Source organism: Pholis gunnellus, assembly GCF_910591455.1.
Source record: "Pholis gunnellus genome assembly, chromosome: 8".
Classification (NCBI taxonomy): Eukaryota; Metazoa; Chordata; class Actinopteri; order Perciformes; family Pholidae; genus Pholis; species Pholis gunnellus.
Window position 1 is genome coordinate 22,445,398 of NC_136534.1, and position 18,961 is coordinate 22,464,358.

Genomic DNA, 18,961 nt, shown 5'->3' on the forward strand with positions numbered 1-18,961 from the left:
AAAAAGTAACTTTAAAAGTAAAGTAACTAAAAAAGTAACTTTAAAAGTAAAGTAACTTTAAAAGTAACTAAAAAAGTAAAGTAACTAAAGAAGTAACTTTAAAAGTAAAGTAACTAAAAAAGTAACTAAAAAAGTAACTTTAAAAGTAAAGTAACTAAAAAAGTAACTTTAAAAGTAAAGTAACTAAAAAAGTAACTAAAAAAGTAAAGTAACTTTAAAAGTAACTAAAAAAGTAAAGTAACTAAAAAAGTAACTTTAAAAGTAAAGTAACTAAAAAAGTATCTAAAAAAGTAAAGTAACTAAAAAAGTAACTTTAAAAGTAAAGTAACTAAAAAAGTAACTTTAAAAGTAAAGTAACTTTAAAAGTAACTAAAAAAGTAAAGTAACTAAAAAAGTAACTTTAAAAGTAAAGTAACTAAAAAAGCAACTTTAAAAGTAAAGTAACTTAAGTAAAGTTATGACTTTTCGACATGGTACACTGACTTTTTCATGACTTTTTTCAACATCCTATACTTTGCTGTTTATAACTCCGCAGCAACTCCCTTCATCAACATCGATTGTCTTCCTTCAGGATGGAGTCCAATCGCCAAAGACGTTGCACTATTCACATTTGTACAATGTGTAATAAATTATTGTGAAATTCTAATGAAGTCTCTCCTGATTGAATGACGTTTTTGACTGTTTTTCGACTTTAACCCCAGTAGAACAAACTGAAAAAACACAATTGGGTTTCATCATTAAATTCTTTTCTTTACTGCATTTGCACATAATTCACTGAACACACGGAAGTCCAGAAGCATCCAATACATAAACTGACCGATGAAAACAAGGTAAAAACAATACGTCTGTAATAAAATACACTTTCATGTTCTTATATGCATAATATAAAAACAATAAAGGAAAATATTTAAATTGCAGTAATTACTATTTACAAAAGGCATTTTCTTTTAAAAGGAACTTTTACAACTTCAGTACCTATAAATAAATCAAACTATATGCAGGTCAGGTGCAGTAGTACAAAAAGGCTTTGATATCAGGAGAGTAAGGTGACAGTTTTACAGCAGGACAGAAAGGCGGGATAAGGCCTGATGAACATTAGGTAGCCTGGAGGAGTTCACCAATGAGGAGCGTGTGCTTTTCCTCCGTTTCGTCTCTGGCCGGTCCAGGTTGCCTTCCAACCCAGCTGATATCACGCAGAAGTTCCAAATCATCAAGGTTGATAGGGTGAGGTCATCGCTAACGGAAATAACGAGCCTGTTGACGAGGGCATCTCCCATGCCATGCACATTATGCACTGAACACAGACTTCTATTCGCCAAACCTGTAAGGCAGTGTACTGTACTGTTTATATGTTGGTTGAAATTAAAGATATGTGTAGTTTTGGTTTTCCAAATGTGCAAGGTGTTGTAATTAATGCAGTGCTTACTCTGAATCAACACTACAGGGATACGGAATAAAAGTTTTTCAAATAAAAATAAAGTAACTAAAAAAGTAACTTTAAAAGTAAAGTAACTTTAAAAGTAAAGTAACTAAAAAAGTAACTTTAAAAGTAAAGTAACTAAAAAAGTAACTCTAAAAGTAAAGTAACTAAAAAAGTAACTTTAAAAGTAAAGTAACTAAAAAAGTAACTTTAAAAGTAAAGTAACTAAAAAAGTAACTAAAAAAGTAAAGTAACTTTAAAAGTAACTAAAAAAGTAAAGTAATTAAAAAAGTAACTTTAAAAGTAAAGTAACTAAAAAAGTAACTAAAAAAGTAAAGTAACTAAAAAAGTAACTTTAAAAGTAAAGTAACTAAAAAAGTAACTTTAAAAGTAAAGTAACTAAAAAAGTAACTTTAAAAGTAAAGTAACTTTAAAAGTAACTAAAAAAGTAAAGTAACTAAAAAAGTAACTTTAAAAGTAAAGTAACTAAAAAAGCAACTTTAAAAATAAAGTAACTTAAGTAAAGTTATGACTTTTCGACATGGTACACTGACTTTTTCATGACTTTTTTCGACATCCTATACTATGCTGTTTATAACTCCGCAGCAACTCCCTTCATCAACATCGATTGTCTTCCTTCAGGATGGAGTCCAATCGCCAAAGACGTTGCACTATTCACATTTGTACAATGTGTAATAAATTATTGTGAAATTCTAATGAAGTCTCTCCTGATTGAATGACTTTTTTGACTGTTTTTCGACTTTAACCCCAGTAGAACAAACTGAAAAAACACAATTGGGTTTCATCATTAAATTCTTTTCTTTACTGCATTTGCACATAATTCACTGAACACACGGAAGTCCAGAAGCATCCAATACATAAACTGACCGATGAAAACAAGGTAAAAACAATACGTCTGTAATAAAATACACTTTCATGTTCTTATATGCATAATATAAAAACAATAAAGGAAAATATTTAAATTGCAGTAATTACTATTTACAAAAGGCATTTTCTTTTAAAAGGAACTTTTACAACTTCAGTACCTAAAATAAATCAAACTATATGCAGGTCAGGTGCAGTAGTACAAAAAGGCTTTGATATCAGGAGAGTAAGGTGACAGTTTTACAGCAGGACAGAAAGGCGGGATAAGGCCTGATGAACATTAGGTAGCCTGGAGGAGTTCACCAATGAGGAGCGAGTGCTTTTCCTCCGTTTCGTCTCTGGCCGGTCCAGGTTGCCTTCCAACCCAGCTGATATCACGCAGAAGTTCCAAATCATCAAGGTTGATAGGGTGAGGTCATCGCTAACGGAAATAACGAGCCTGTTGACGAGGGCATCTCCCATGCCATGCACATTATGCACTGAACACAGACTTCTATTCGCCAAACCTGTAAGGCAGTGTACTGTACTGTTTATATGTTGGTTGAAATTAAAGATATGTGTAGTTTTGGTTTTCCAAATGTGCAAGGTGTTGTAATTAATGCAGTGCTTACTCTGAATCAACACTACAGGGATACGGAATAAAAGTTTTTCAAATAAAAATAAAGTAACTAAAAAAGTAACTTTAAAAGTAAAGTAACTTTAAAAGTAAAGTAACTAAAAAAGTAACTTTAAAAGTAAAGTAACTAAAGAAGTAACTCTAAAAGTAAAGTAACTAAAAAAGTAACTTTAAAAGTAAAGTAACTAAAAAAGTATCTAAAAAAGTAAAGTAACTAAAAAAGTAACTTTAAAAGTAAAGTAACTAAAAAAGTAACTTTAAAAGTAAAGTAACTAAAAAAGTAAAGTAACTAAAAAAGTAACTTTAAAAGTAAAGTAACTAAAAAAGTATCTAAAAAAGTAAAGTAACTAAAAAAGTAACTTTAAAAGTAAAGTAACTAAAAAAGTAACTTTAAAAGTAAAGTAACTTTAAAAGTAACTAAAAAAGTAAAGTAACTAAAAAAGTAACTTTAAAAGTAAAGTAACTAAAAAAGCAACTTTAAAAATAAAGTAACTTAAGTAAAGTTATGACTTTTCGACATGGTACACTGACTTTTTCATGACTTTTTTCAACATCCTATACTATGCTGTTTATAACTCCGCAGCAACTCCCTTCATCAACATCGATTGTCTTCCTTCAGGATGGAGTCCAATCGCCAAAGACGTTGCACTATTCACATTTGTACAATGTGTAATAAATTATTGTGAAATTCTAATGAAGTCTCTCCTGATTGAATGACTTTTTTGACTGTTTTTCGACTTTAACCCCAGTAGAACAAACTGAAAAAACACAATTGGGTTTCATCATTAAATTCTTTTCTTTACTGCATTTGCACATAAATCACTGAACACACGGAAGTCCAGAAGCATCCAATACATAAACTGACCGATGAAAACAAGGTAAAAACAATACGTCTGTAATAAAATACACTTTCATGTTCTTATATGCATAATATAAAAACAATAAAGGAAAATATTTAAATTGCAGTAATTACTATTTACAAAAGGCATTTTCTTTTAAAAGGAACTTTTACAACTTCAGTACCTATAAATAAATCAAACTATATGCAGGTCAGGTGCAGTAGTACAAAAAGGCTTTGATATCAGGAGAGTAAGGTGACAGTTTTACAGCAGGACAGAAAGGCGGGATAAGGCCTGATGAACATTAGGTAGCCTGGAGGAGTTCACCAATGAGGAGCGTGTGCTTTTCCTCCGTTTCATTTCTGGCCGGTCCAGGTTGCCTTCCAACCCAGCTGATATCACGCAGAAGTTCCAAATCATCAAGGTTGATAGGGTGAGGTCATCGCTAACGGAAATAACGAGCCTGTTGACGAGGGCATCTCCCATGCCATGCACATTATGCACTGAACACAGACTTCTATTCGCCAAACCTGTAAGGCAGTGTACTGTACTGTTTATATGTTGGTTGAAATTAAAGATATGTGTAGTTTTGGTTTTCCAAATGTGCAAGGTGTTGTAATTAATGCAGTGCTTACTCTGAATCAACACTACAGGGATACGGAATAAAAGTTTTTCAAATAAAAATAAAGTAACTAAAAAAGTAACTTTAAAAGTAAAGTAACTTTAAAAGTAAAGTAACTAAAAAAGTAACTTTAAAAGTAAAGTAACTAAAGAAGTAACTCTAAAAGTAAAGTAACTAAAAAAGTAACTTTAAAAGTAAAGTAACTAAAAAAGTAACTAAAAAAGTAAAGTAACTTTAAAAGTAACTAAAAAAGTAAAGTAACTAAAAAAGTAACTTTAAAAGTAAAGTAACTAAAAAAGTAACTAAAAAAGTAAAGTAACTAAAAAAGTAACTTTAAAAGTAAAGTAACTAAAAAAGTAACTAAAAAAGTAAAGTAACTAAAACAGTAACTTTAAAAGTAAAGTAACTAAAAAAGTAAAGTAACTAAAAAAGTAACTTTAAAAGTAAAGTAACTAAAAAAGTAACTTTAAAAGTAAAGTAACTAAAAAAGCAACTTTAAAAATAAAGTAACTTAAGTAAAGTTATGACTTTTCGACATGGTACACTGACTTTTTCATGACTTTTTTCGACATCCTATACTATGCTGTTTATAACTCCGCAGCAACTCCCTTCATCAACATCGATTGTCTTCCTTCAGGATGGAGTCCAATCGCCAAAGACGTTGCACTATTCACATTTGTACAATGTGTAATAAATTATTGTGAAATTCTAATGAAGTCTCTCCTGATTGAATGACTTTTTTGACTGTTTTTCGACTTTAACCCCAGTAGAACAAACTGAAAAAACACAATTGGGTTTCAATCTCTCCTGATACCTTACCATATTTGAGAGTGATCTGGGCAACTTCCTAGTCGAAGTACATCAAAGTATAAAACTTTTCATTTCCTTGTGCCAGTAGGTGGCGCTATGACTTTGTGAAAATGTCTTGTTGAAAACACGGCATTCGTCATCAACTTTTCTTTTTTTAGCGTGAGCGGACATCTCGGGGGTAACCGGGCATCACTTGTCGCTGTGCACCTTCACTCACAGGTTACGCACGGACATACGTCCATAAATAACACTTTTCAAAATAAAAGCAGCACAGTTGTATTGCACGCACGACATAGATGTTTTTTAAAATTTATTTTGTAATTTGTGATTGCCGCTGTTCACCTTCACTCACAATCACGCACGCGCATACGTCCACACGGAAGTAATACAAATAATGCTTTTCAAAACAAAAGCAGCACCGTTGTATTGCACACTCGACATAGATATTTTTTAAATTTATTTTGTAATTTATGATTGGCCTCACGCGGGCCGGACAGGGACGCACAAAGGGCCGGATGTGGCCCGCGGGCCGCAAGATGCCCAGGTCTGTTCTAGAGGATCCATTCATCTCAATGATCAACCTCTCCCACAGCTTCCCCGACAGCTTCTAGTGAGTCCACGTGAAAATGCAATGTGTAGAATCTCTGTGGTGGTTCCGATTGATGGATTAATGCTGATTTAATGATTGATTTTCTTTCAGCATGAAATCAGGCTGTGAGATGATGGAAGTCTGTCTGGATCAGGCCTCAACCAGCACCGCCAGCCAGGTCGTTCCTGCTTGGCACAATCGCCAAGAGCATCCCCTTGTGCTGGAGATTGCAAAGGCGGTCTCCAGCAGGCTCTCCATCCATGATGACCCGAGACCATCACAGCCACAGCAACTCAGCTGGAATGTTCACAAGGAAAAGACACCGCCAGAGCTGCAGTATTCCAGCACCTCTGAGGCTCAATCCTACAGAGGCAAAAAAAGGCAAAAGAAGAGGGACACGTTTGGAGCCATACAGGGAGATGAAAGGTAAGTGTTGTATATCATTCCTGTACTGATTATACAGTAGATTATATTTTTCTGTTAACATTTGAAGCGATTCAAACAGTATTTAGTCTATGCAGCAGTCCGGAGAGCGTCGTACAAGAGGATCAAGACGGATTTCATCGAGACTCACGCAGGAAGGCTTAATTAAAGCAGCACACACTTGAGAAAGTATGTCGAAAAAATGTGGAAAAAAAAGTCATGAAAAGTCATAGTATTGAATGTTAAAAAAGTCATAGCATAGTATGTAAAGCAAATGATAAAAAATTATTTCTATAGTATTTCGAAAAAAGTAATTGTCATAGTGTAGCATTTGAATTATCTTTTATTATCTAACATGTTCCAAAAAAAGAACCAAATGTACATTTTAAGTCTTGCCAGTAGAAGTTGAACAACAATTCTTCATCTGTCATTTCCACAGAAATGTTGAACTCATAATTTGACCATTATAGATGCCTCGATTGTAGTTACAGACGTTGGACTCCAGCGGTGCTGTATTGATACAGTGGCTGTTACATAAGAACTACTGTACAATAGCTTTATCGCCTTAGAATACATTTGCAGTTAGCGTTTTCTACTGGCATGCGATGCAGTATACTACATGAAGAATAATAATACAACGATGTGAAATTAGAACCAAAGTGATAAAAATGCAGTGTTTTTCTCAGTGTTAGTTGTATATTTCAACAAAGAAGAAACACAAATGACTCATTTAAAAACAGAATTTCAATATGCAGACCATATCAGAAGACCTGAAACAAATCTCAACTTCATCACTACAAATTAACCAAAAGATAGTAACAAACATCCACGTAGCCCTGTGTTTTACAGAATATAACATAATTAAATATACCATTGAATATGTGGAATATAAAAATCTCGTCCATCAGCTGCACATTATTCCTCCACTGTTGGTGTGGGATCCTGCTCTGTTAGATTCCAGTGTGTCTCCAGACGGCTCTATGTTCTGCAGCAGGTGTGCGTAATGTATGGGTTCGGTTTGGTGGCGAGCGTTTTTTCGAGCGTAGTACTTCTTGGACGCGGCTCTCCACGCCTCCCTCTGCAGCGACTGAGAAGTTTCAGGTAACTCGGATATCAGCGTCCTCCTTCTCTTGTCCACAAAAGAGATGGGTTGTGTATACCTGGAGTCTGTCATGTGGGGGAAGGGGCCGGAGCGTGACTGGAAGGGGCCTGAGCGTGAGGGGAAAGGGAAGGGGCCGGAGCGGGGGGGGAAGGGCCCGGAGCGTGAGGGGAAGGGTCCGGAGCGCGGGGGGGACGGGGAAGGGGCCTGAGCGAGAAGGGTTTCCCTGTTGGCGGGCTACTTTTCGGGCATAGTAGCGCCTGGAAGCTGCTCTCCAGGCTGCCCTCTTCAGTCTCTGAGCCTCCTCCGTCAGCTCAGACGTGGGCACGCCCTTCTTCTTGTTCCTGATGAGGTCAAGAGAAGATGAAACAGAGGAGTAGGTATGCAGTTCACTAAGCAATTACTAATTCTGTCTGGTGTTTATGGGCTACGGGGAACCTCGGATAACAACACACACAGAAAGAGTGCGACTTCATTCTCTGCCCAAGTTGACATTACTCCATTGTATCTTTGCATAGCAAATACTTGTGTTCTGCTATATTAATGCTCTGCATTTCAAAATGGAAGGATTTGTTTCTGTAATGTTTATGTACTGAGGTGGGTCACACAGATACTGGTATTGAAAAAATACAGTTTTGTAGTAGGATTTCTAAATAAAAAGAGACTTCAGATTCATCCGACTGCTTGTAATAGTTCTTGAAAAAGTATCCATATGCAGTGATGAGGAAAATTGAGGATGTAATATATTGAGATGCAACGAGAATCATTGTGCATTCAAATCAGTGAATCATAATCAAATCAAATTGTGAGGCCAGTGAAGATCCAAACCTCCAGTTTTGCATGAAGCTTCCAAATATTTGGCGCAACCCTAGACTTATACTCATGAGTTTCATATTCTGTTTACTGGTTAAGAGGGCACTGTCCATTGACAGGGTGCTGAATTAATGTTAGTGTAGGGAGGGAGGTTACAGGTGTGTGTGTGGTCCGTCTGCCTCCAAAATCATCTGTCCAATCAACAACTCCATTTGGCTGTATATGAGCAAATGTACGGATAATCTATTTCACCAAGGAGGAAAGCGCTGTTGTGCATTATTGTGTGTGCAACATATATCTACATATAAATATACGTGTGTATATATATATATATACACATAAATATACGTGTGTGTATATATGCCATCCTTCAACATGCTGACTGTACATAAAAAGAGAAACCCTTGATTATAAAGAGTTGATGCCATCAATTGATGTTTTTTTATACAGTTGAAACATGTTCACATTGTCTACATTGGGTTAATTATCCAAAGAACACAAACAAGTAGGGATTTGGGGGTGGATTCTCTCTGAAAGAGGTAGAAACCCTAATAAAATAACTGTAGGCATCATGATTTATTTGGCTCTTTGTATCTGAAATCGCTCACCTCAGGTGTTCTTCACGAGGGTCGTAATAACTGCCTGGATCTGCATGAGGTTCCTCCTCTACAGTTCTTCTCTCTATGTTCTCTAGGTTATCTGAAGGGATCAGAAGGAGTGAACATTGTCTTAGTTACACAACCCCACTGCCACACTAATTCATTTTTACAGCGACTGCACTTAGCCATGGCTTTTCTCTTTCTGAGGCCGTTATACAAGGCTGGGCATCGTTTCCAAATATTTGATACTGTTGCCAAGCCTGCATCCAAAACAATACATTTTTTGATACGCCATTTGGTTGATTATAAACATTTTTTTATACCTGATTGGTTTTGAGGTTCAATACCCAGGACTAGTGTCACAAAACACGGCATTTTTGCAACACAGAACAATGAGATGATCTTAGTCCCTGTGACAAAAGAAAAAAGGTACGGTGCATTACTTTTTACACTGAAGCTCTCTTTGTCCTGGCATAGACTGCCTGTGCTCTCCTGATGCTCCGCGAATCTCTCTTCACTCATTTCCCACTTGATTAAAACCGTGTCGATATCACACGGCTCTTCTTTGATGACGAGGCTGCTGGGAGACGTAGGCAGATTCACGGCTGCCTCCGATACACCTGAGGAATCGGAGGAGTGGGAGATGCAGGACTGGTCCAGACCCATTTGGCTAGGAGATGACGGAAAGGCCGACTCGTGGCTTTGGGAGGAGACATGTGAGGGGGGTCTTGCAAAAAGGCCCACTGTGGAGAGAAGAGACAAAATAATGTCAGGGGTGGAAGTAACCGATTACATTCCTACCTTTTACTAATTATCAAAAAAAGTTGTTTGTGTATTAGTACATTTTGAGTGTGTATAAACACATGCACTTAAATAAATGGATGATCCAATGTCTGCCAATCAATACAAATTACTACTTCCTGTTTACACAAGTATGTGCATGCAGTGTACATGAATAGGTATGTGTTTCAGGCGCTTGAGTGTTGATCAACACTTGGAAATATGATAGTTTTCACACATACAGCTGCAGTGTCTGTGGGAACCCAACCAGTGAGGAAACAAAGCAAGGGATGAAGTGACAATTCATTGAAGTTACATGAACACAACTTATTGCTGTACTCCTCCTACCCTTTGCCATTATTGTCTAACCGGTGAAAGCTACAGTAAAGAGGATGTATTCTTGCTCTAAAGTCCTATGTACTCATATGTACGTACGGGAGATGGTCATTTCACACTCCTGCTGCTCTGCTGTCATCTCAGTGTCGATGCAGCTTGGTTCAAACCCGCACTGCTCTGTCGTCTGTGGGTCACCGGAGGTCTGTGATCCAACGAGGCTGTGCTCTTTCCCAAACAGCTCGCAGGTGCATCCCTGTCGGCGTAGCACCTTTAACTCGTGCTGTATCTCTGTAAGACTGCCCTCCAGCCGCTGGATCTCTTTGTCCCTGTCGGCCACCATCCGCTGGTGTTCATGAGTCCTGGCACTGTTGACACCGTACAGCACGTTTATTATCGAGTCTATCGCCAACCGGATGGCGTTTTCCACCACGAGGGCTTCCTCGTCGCGCAGGTGTGGGTGCAAAGTTTGGGGTTTAACCAAATTCATCGTCACAATCGAACCAGGTCTGATGTTGGAAAGCTATGTGGAGAGCGTCAGCCTAAGCTAGCTACGACAATGCTAGGCTATCAGACGCTGCGGCTCACTGGAACACCAGCCGCGAACGCACTGTACATATAATAAACCCAATAAAGTCACATTTAACACACGGATCCAAGGCTGTTCCGTGATGTCAACCAGGTGCAAACAAACCGGAGAAAGGCAGACTTGTCTTGAGCTAATGTTGAAACTACTACACCAGAAATACAGATTTGCTTCCTGCATCCGTCCACACTTTCTTCGGCGACAGCGCTTGTCCGTGGATGTTGGTCTGGCGGCCACAGCGCCACCTGGTGGCTCGTATAACTGCTCACACCGACATTACAGGTCCTATTAGTGAGTGCGTGGCCATAAAAAAGTGGGACAATGGTCTATATACGTTGCTCAAACTTGCATGCAAACTGAAATTCAACCGTGGTGTTCTTTTCTGTCAGGAGAAGCAGTGAGTTAAACCAAGTAAGAGCGGAAGAGCTGTAAGTGGGGAGAAGTCTGCTAAATTCATGGGGCCCATAGTCCACAAGTGTTTCCTTTAACCCCGCCTGACATAATGAACAGCAGGACACATAACTCTGGATTATAAGTGAATTTTACAACTTTTAGGACCTAATGATTAAAAAAAAAAAAAGGGAATTTAAGTGTTGATTTACCTAGAAAATGTATAAACACTGATTTACAGACGTCTCTTTCCCAAAGTAAGGCTGTGGGCCCAAAAATCTCATGCGTTTGCACTGATTAACTATTGTGATGAATAATATTTTTTTTCAAGCTCACTTTCAGTACATATGGTGATGAATATGTACCATATATGGTTATATATGTTGACACAGGGATGTGCTGGAAGCTTAAACCTTGGTGGTTCATTGCTTCTTTAATGACTTCACTGCCTACAAAATCAACAAGCCTGAATAAAACGAAAATAAAAAATTAGCCAGGACTCCATATTTACAACACATGTTAATCTTTATTACAAATGAAATTGGGTCAGTATCAAAAGTGCAGCGTGAACATTTCTTAACGGACAATAAATCTCGTTTACTGTGTATAGCAGGTAGAATTCTTAAACAAATCGGAACTTGGAGGTCTAACAAGACATCAACTTACTTTTGGTGTTTGTGAGACCTGAAACTATGGAAACCTTCAGAAACTTTGGGGGACAGGATGACAGTTGCCTTCTGTCTGGATCTCTTGCAGAGGAACGCTGCTCCCATGGACATTATGCTCCTGAACATATATTTGTCGAAGTTAGAGATGCATTTGTCTTATATATACAGTATATATATATATATATATATAATATGGTATTGGGTAATGGAGATAAGGAGAACAGACAGTTTAGCAGAAAGACTTAGAATATGTATAAGACAAAACATCAGTGCTTTATTCAGTGCAAAGTGACCATAAGCAACTTACCCATTAAGCACTCCACCCAAAGTCCGAAATGCGGGTTATGAGGGTCAGGACCTTCGGGTTCACCACATTGCTCCTCTTGTTTTCCTGACGCTCTACTTTGGAGCCCTTGTCGGGATTGATCTTGAAGATGCACCTTAGTTTAACAAAACACAAACACTGTTAGATGTCAACGAATCAACAATCTTATGAATAAGATAGACAAGGGATGGCGGAGGAGACGGGTAAGGGCACGTATACTGGTGGCTAGTTTATATATCGACCACCCTGATGTCGTACCGCAACAATACCCACATGAAGTGTGTGGATAATTGTTGTCACAAGAAGGCAGCACAGGGCTCACTTTCCTTCTATACTACTCGTTTGTAGTCTTGCTGGGCTGTTTCTACGGCTTTGATGAAAAATAAAATATGATATTCCAGTAAAGTCATGCACTTGCATCAGCCTGGTTTAGAGGAATCAGGGAGGCGTTCCGGGAGAGGGCTGAGATAGAGGTGGTGGATTTTTCTGGTTGTATCATTTTAAATCTAGTTCACTGTATCCAAAAATAACCTTCGTGAGTAGCAGATGAGCAAGACACTCCTTTGATTGGAAACTTACTTTATATTTACCAATACTGACAAAAAGCCTGCATCTTGCCTTTACAGGTTGGTCCTAGCCAGAGGAACTTTCATCCATGAAATTAGCAATGTGGGACCGTCCTGGGGCTAGATCTTTAGAGCTGTCAATTCGATTATATATTCGAATAGTCGTCTGCCTCGAGCACTAAATACATCACATGACGGAAGTCACACAACTTCACCTTTATTAATTGAAGAATAAATGTAGTGTCATGTCGAGCTAAACGAGGAAAAATTCAACAACGACCGTAACGATGGCGGAGAACTCGGCCACAGAGAGAGTGACGCGGCGTCCTTCCAGCAAACGTTACGTCATTTAAACAAACAATAAGATCGGACTGATGTGACCACTTTAAAGATGGGTGAGTAGTACTTGCTATCTTCTGACATATGTACTTTTTAAAAACAGATGACACACATTTTATATTGTGATTTTTACTGGATATGTACGTGTATATCAACATCTATATGACAAAGATCCTATTTAACGATTTATGCTGATTGTACATGTTCTCTTAAATGATTATGTGGCCTTTAAAAAAAAATAGGTTGTATACTTTGATGAACAATCATTTGTCTAAATGAATAAGAAGATTTCCCTTTATAATCAGCAACGCCAGCTGTGCTGGGTGTCTAGAGAGCAGCTTGTACAACAACACTAATAGTTTCAATATGAGGAGCAATTTACACCTTTAAACGTACAGAGGAGTTATTATAATGAATAAAGGTGAATGTGTTTAAAGAAAATCCACTTCTCCCACAGACAACATGGTCCAGTGGTCTTTCTAATGTTTCACATTATGATATAATCTCCTCTCTTCCTATTCATAGTGTAAGTTTGATGCATTAAGTCTAAGTTAAATAGCATAGCATTTCAGCTTAAAATGAAGAATATTACAAAAGCCTGAGACAATTACCGGAAAATACTCTCAACGACCAAAAACATCCCCAATCAGACGCAGCTTAATGCACATTCACCTTTGAAGAAACTCCATCGTGGCCCCGAGTTCCGCTGGGTACTGCAGGTCGAAGATGTAGTAACAGACGAACATGCCCACCAGTGCGTCGGTGAAGCTCCCCAAGTCTTCTATTATCACCTCCTGTTCCACCGCCACCATGAAAGCTGCTGCAGACATTGCACTCGCTCCTGTTAATAAAAAAAAAAAGAGGAAAATCTATCAGTTCAAATGCATCTATATGCAGGCAGGGCACACGCACATCCCGGTGCTCCTCACTTACCACATGCAACAATGCAGGGTGTGGGCGGCAGGCGTTCCGTCCGAACCTCATCTGCGATGCAGGTTTCGCCCGACATGTGGAACATTCTTCCAAAATCCTCTTTGAAGTGCGACAGTAGCATTAGCACCGCCCCGCAGGGTCCACCACCAGCACCAGCTTGGGTTTCTGCCCTCGGTCTTGCAGCGCCGCTTGACTGAAAATAATCAAGAACTCTGGCAAATTTCGTGGCCATGGCCTCCTCAAATCCCTCGTCGATGTCGACGCCGGTTAAAATCTTGAAGTGTGCCTTCATGCCGACCAGCGAGAACAGGTAGGGCCATTCCTCCTTCAGGGCATGTGTGTCCTTACCAGACCGTATGTCATTTCTCTGAGATACAAACGTGTCTGACATCAACTGTTCTATTCTTTTTGCATTCCTCTCATTCTCCAGGAACATTTTTTGCATGCCTCTTTTCTTCTTCATCTGTGCTTCCACATTCACAGGCCCAGATTCCCACTGAATGCAGCCGTAGGACTCCCTTCGTCGCTTCCTATATTTTTCCACAGTGCTGCTGTCCCTTGGAGTGCTTTTCTGCGTTCCCAACGTCGTCTTTCGGTTGCAGTTGTCAACTCTGCACTGAAGTTGTTTTGTTAAGGAATCATATCCACTTCCAACGACTTCATCTTCCATTATGTCTCTGAAAGACGTTGGATACGCTAGGACCATCTTCCGTGCAACTTGTTCAAGGTGCCGCTTTAACGGGTTTTTGCAAATGTGAAGGATTTCAGCAGCAATGATGCGAATCGTTTCCCTCCTTTCCTTGGCGGTTGGCCGCTCCTGATTGTCTAATTTCTTCCTCAAAATAGTTGGCAGCATGTTCCAAGGGACTTGAAAATGGTAGTGCCAGCCATTGCTCAGTTGTCTACAGGAACTGGAGCGCTCACGATTAGATGAAGAGGAGACGAGGCTACCAAGTGAGCTTCGAGAAGAAGAGGGCCTGCTTCGTCTTGTAGTGACCCGGGGTGTTTCCACAGGAGTTTGGGGTGAGCTGGGGAAATCCTCCTCCATGCTTGAGTGGCTTGCATCGCTCTGAGCTGAAAATAACCACAGAGACACATTTACTTAAAAGGAACAATGCCATCCTTTAGCAGGGATCAATTATTGCAAGTGTACATAAACTACTTTGATGAAATGCATTGCTATCACTTCAATATTTGCAAACAATGCAATCAAACATACATTCAAAAGTTCAAATCATAGGTCTTTATGAAGCTGGTGACTAGCGGACACATTCTGTCGATCGTTACCAAGATATGTTTTCATTTCAATGACATAACAGCCCAACAATGTCACTGATGGCCACATGCTCGTACTATCTTTTGGGCCTTGACTTACCTTTTACGTGCGTTTGAATGGGTTCGAGTACGCCTGCGAGGTCGTCCATCTGGATAGGCTTCGTACTGTCAACCGCTTCCACCCCAACGTTGTGGAAGGCATCCACGATTGGTTGCAGTGTAGCTGGTGTGGTTCTTGATAGCGCTTCTTTGATAAGACTGGCTATGTCATCCTCCATGGCTACAAAAAAAGGGGAAATAAATGACCAGTGAAAGGGGTGTTATAAAAGTTGCAAAAAGCTCAATGTCCACAAGCGAATGATTTCGAGATGTTCTTGAATGTCAACTTGGAGGAAACCGACGTAATGTGTGAGCAGGGTCTTTGAGAGGGATGTGCTGTACATAGCGGTCTCTTCTGTTCTCATCTGTCCCTGGTTGAACATGTTGTGGGTGCACATATGACAAAGTTCTACGCAACGTGTATAAAGAGAGCCATCAATGCCTTCGACGGTCATCTGTACGGTGGATAAAGGAATGAGCTGTGACAGCAAATGGACAGTTTACCAACTCACTTTTGGAACGACTTTGAGCAACTGTTACACTAATAACTGAGCTATAAAAACACTTAAATGATATATTAGAGACTTGCAGACTGCAGAGTTTAAGGCTCTACAACCTACGTAAAGCTTTTTAGAAACAAGGAGAGCCCTGGTAGCCACATGCCATACAACCACAACATGCCAGGTTGCAGGCCCTTGAGAGCTCACCCGTGTCTCCGATAAAAACCGAGAGGTCACATTTACAAACCACACAGCTCAAACCTGTAGCTGTGTGGGAGGGAGGATATACCACCTGTTATTTCTCAGCATTTTGTGTACATTCATTTCAGAATAAACTGACGCTCGGGACGAAGATCAGAAGGCTGATAAGTCAGCAGACCACGTTCATCACGTTTTTTTTATTTTTCTTTCCATCTTCTATCTTTCTATCATCTGTGTTTTGCTGATTGTGCTTTGCAGACACACCAGAGAGGTTGAAGTTATTCATCACTGTTGTTTAGATGACGGGCAGTGTCTGAGTTTACCTTCTTTTGCAGGTTTTTCCTTGTGCAGATATTCAGCTCCATGTTGACCCTCCTGCTGATCCAGCAAACTCCCCTCGCACGCCTCCCATTTAATGTCCGTCTCCAAGTCAGAAGATTCCTCTTTAACCAGGGAGGCGGTGCAGCCAAAGGGCTGGTCTCCAGCTGCTCCTCCGCCCTCCCATGAAGGTTTCTCCGTCTGGTTATGTTGGTGGGGAAATGCCTCCACTGTGTCATGGCACTTTGGGGGAATTTGCATGGGTGCTGCTGCACCTACGCCCGATGAACAGATAAATGAACAGAACAATGAGTGGGTGGACTTCCTGAGCCACATGTCTCTCTTCAGGGGCGCCCGCAGCGGTGGAAGAAGTACTCAGATCTTTTACTTCAGTAAAAGTAGCAATACCACAAGGTAGAAATACTAGTCAGTTCACAAGAATACATGTGAAAATATAGCAACACTGAAGTGCCAAAAGTAAAAAATAGTCATACAGAATTGCACTTTTCAGAATCGTATTATAACTAATGATGCATAAATGTACATTAGAAAGTACAATATTTCATAAAAAAGTACAATATTTCCTTTTGAAATGCAGTGGGGTAGAAGTATGTATGTGTAAGTGGCATTTAAACTAAAATAAAGTGCAAGCGTGTCAACATTGTACATTACTTGAGTAAATGTATTTACTCTCCATCTCTGCGCATAGTGACTCATGCAGACTGATGTTACTCACTGTCGTCATTAGAGCCGTTGACGTGCTCGCCATGGTGTATCTCCCTCGCATTGGACGTGGTCGGACCGGAGAGTTCATCCTCAGTATGCCTCCAGTCCAGCTCCAGACTCAACAACCTCACCTCGCTTTCACTTTCCTCCAACTTCTCCTCCAGTCTCCCGATCTCTCTGTCCCTGTCGGCCACCATACTCTGGTACTCGCGCACTCTGCGACTGCACGCGCTGCAGATCACGTTCATCGCAGTGTTTATAGCCGCCCTGATGGCGCTTTCTACGGCCACAGCCTCGTCATCGTTGTGCAAACTTGGGGGCCACTCGGACAGGTCATCATCTAAACTCATGGTCGCTCACTCATGCAGCCCTTAACTGTGCATATGACAGCACTGCTCTCACGGTTTCGCACACTTGAAAATAGCGACGCGCAATTATTCTGGAGGACTTTTCCGCAGCCACAGTTTTGTTTCGAGATGTTTTTAAACGTCAGTATTAGTTTCTTACTCCCAGTTCAGGCCAAATAAAACACACAGGAGATTAAAACTTATCTCAAGGTATCGCGGTCGGGGGTTGTGTGTATGCTCCGTCTCTCGTTGTCCTTCTTCTTCTTCTTCTTCTTTTTTATATACAAACAATGAATTAGTGCATTACCGCCACCAACTGGTGTGGATTGTGGATCAGGATGTCTATTATTCAATAAAAATAAGACATTTTTTTTATTTATTCAATAAAAAAAAACAATATTGGTTTGTCTAACATACTGAAATAGTACATGATAATACTTTTGCAGAATGTCTATTTAAACATTTTTTTATTTAATCCTGCTGAGGTTAAAATGTTCTGCCTTCTTTCTGACAGTGATAACATGTTCTACTGTTTCATCTTGCCCAGTAGTCGCATTTAATGTTTTCTACTTTTAGTCGTGTTGTGTTTCGCTCAATGTGTCCAAATGTAAGTCTTGATATCACTGAGTCATCTCTGCGGTTCCTTCCTGCACATCTCATTTCTCTCCCTTTCGTCTGAACTCGGTAAAAGTCTACCGTCTATGGTAAAACCACCGTCCCTTTGTGCCTTCCTTCCGTTGCTGCTGCCACCTTTCTTTCCACCCATGCTGCCTTCTACCTCTTTGAGGTTTAAACGGGTCCCGGGTCTTCTTTCTCTGCTGTGTTTTTATGGGGTCAGCAGCCTAAAAAAGCCGCACTACCGCCACCTACTGGATTGTTGCAGAACTGCAGGTTTTGGTGCAGTTCATTTTTCTAAGAGGCGAATTTAATAATAACAATACTTAGCAGAGCCATCTTATAAAACATAAAATAGCAATTTCACATTAGAGAAAAGTACCTTGAATAAAGAAACAGTAGAAAATATTACAATTAATTTAAATGGGAAACTTACCTTAACTGTTGTTTTTCTAAGAAGCAGAGAGGATAATAAGCAGAGTCATCACATCAGACAAAATATAATAATACTACAACTAATAATAATAATAACATTAACAATACTACTACTGATAATAATAATAATAATAATAATAATAATAATAATAATAATAATAATAATAATAATAATAATAATAATAATACAATAAATAAAATAAAAAATACTATAGATAAAATAAAAGTAAAAACAAAAAATTAATTAAAAAAGAAAATATCCTCAAATACCTTTTACTTGCAGTGGTGGAAGAAGTAACCAGATCCTTCACTTATGTAAAAGTAGTAATATCACAATGTAATAATAGTTCATTACAGGTAAAAGTACTCATTGACTCAGTGACTGACATATTATCACATATGTCATTATTAGATTTGTTAATACCGGTGAATCAATGCAGAGACAGCATTTTACTGTTACTCTAGTTTTAACTTCTTTATTCACAGTTACGTAGTCTTTTCCAATTTGGGGGTCAGGCCTCATCCAGAGGGTCACAAGATAAATCTTGTTTATGTGAAATCATACTCGAAGAGAGGAAACTCTTATTAAACTCATTCACACCTGAAGGGACTCCAACAGACATTTATTTAAGGGGTCACAACTCAAAAAGGTTGTGAACCAATGGTTTAATCTTCAATAAGGTATTGTACTTTCAAAGTTTTTTTTAATGTAACTACACGCAACTAACTAACTACCCATTGCTAAATAAATGTAGTGGAGTAAAATGTAGCCTATAATATTTCCCTCTGAATTCTATTGGGGTAGAAGTA

General features: G+C 38.9%; 2 protein-coding genes across 2 annotated transcripts; both read right to left on the minus strand.

Annotated features, from left to right (window-relative positions):
- Positions 1–6,550: 6,550 nt before the first annotated feature.
- Positions 6,551–10,580, minus strand: LOC306699519 (uncharacterized protein). The gene is made up of 4 exons (XM_079164153.1): positions 9,931–10,580; positions 9,159–9,458; positions 8,725–8,815; positions 6,551–7,647 (listed from the first exon to the last, which is right to left on the minus strand). Exons 1-4 carry the CDS (start codon positions 10,316–10,318, stop codon positions 7,302–7,304), a joined length of 1,125 nt encoding a protein of 374 aa, XP_079020279.1. The 5' UTR covers positions 10,319–10,580; the 3' UTR covers positions 6,551–7,301.
- A 780-nt stretch (positions 10,581–11,360) lies between these two features.
- LOC306699454 (uncharacterized protein) lies at positions 11,361–17,224 on the minus strand. Its single transcript, XM_079164070.1, has 7 exons — positions 16,765–17,224; positions 16,034–16,303; positions 15,011–15,190; positions 13,636–14,709; positions 13,375–13,543; positions 11,780–11,912; positions 11,361–11,590 (listed from the first exon to the last, which is right to left on the minus strand). The coding sequence occupies exons 1-6, from the start codon at positions 17,102–17,104 to the stop codon at positions 11,783–11,785; spliced, it is 2,163 nt and encodes a 720-aa protein (XP_079020196.1). The 5' UTR covers positions 17,105–17,224; the 3' UTR covers positions 11,361–11,590; positions 11,780–11,782.
- Between the last annotated feature and the right edge of the window lie 1,737 nt (positions 17,225–18,961).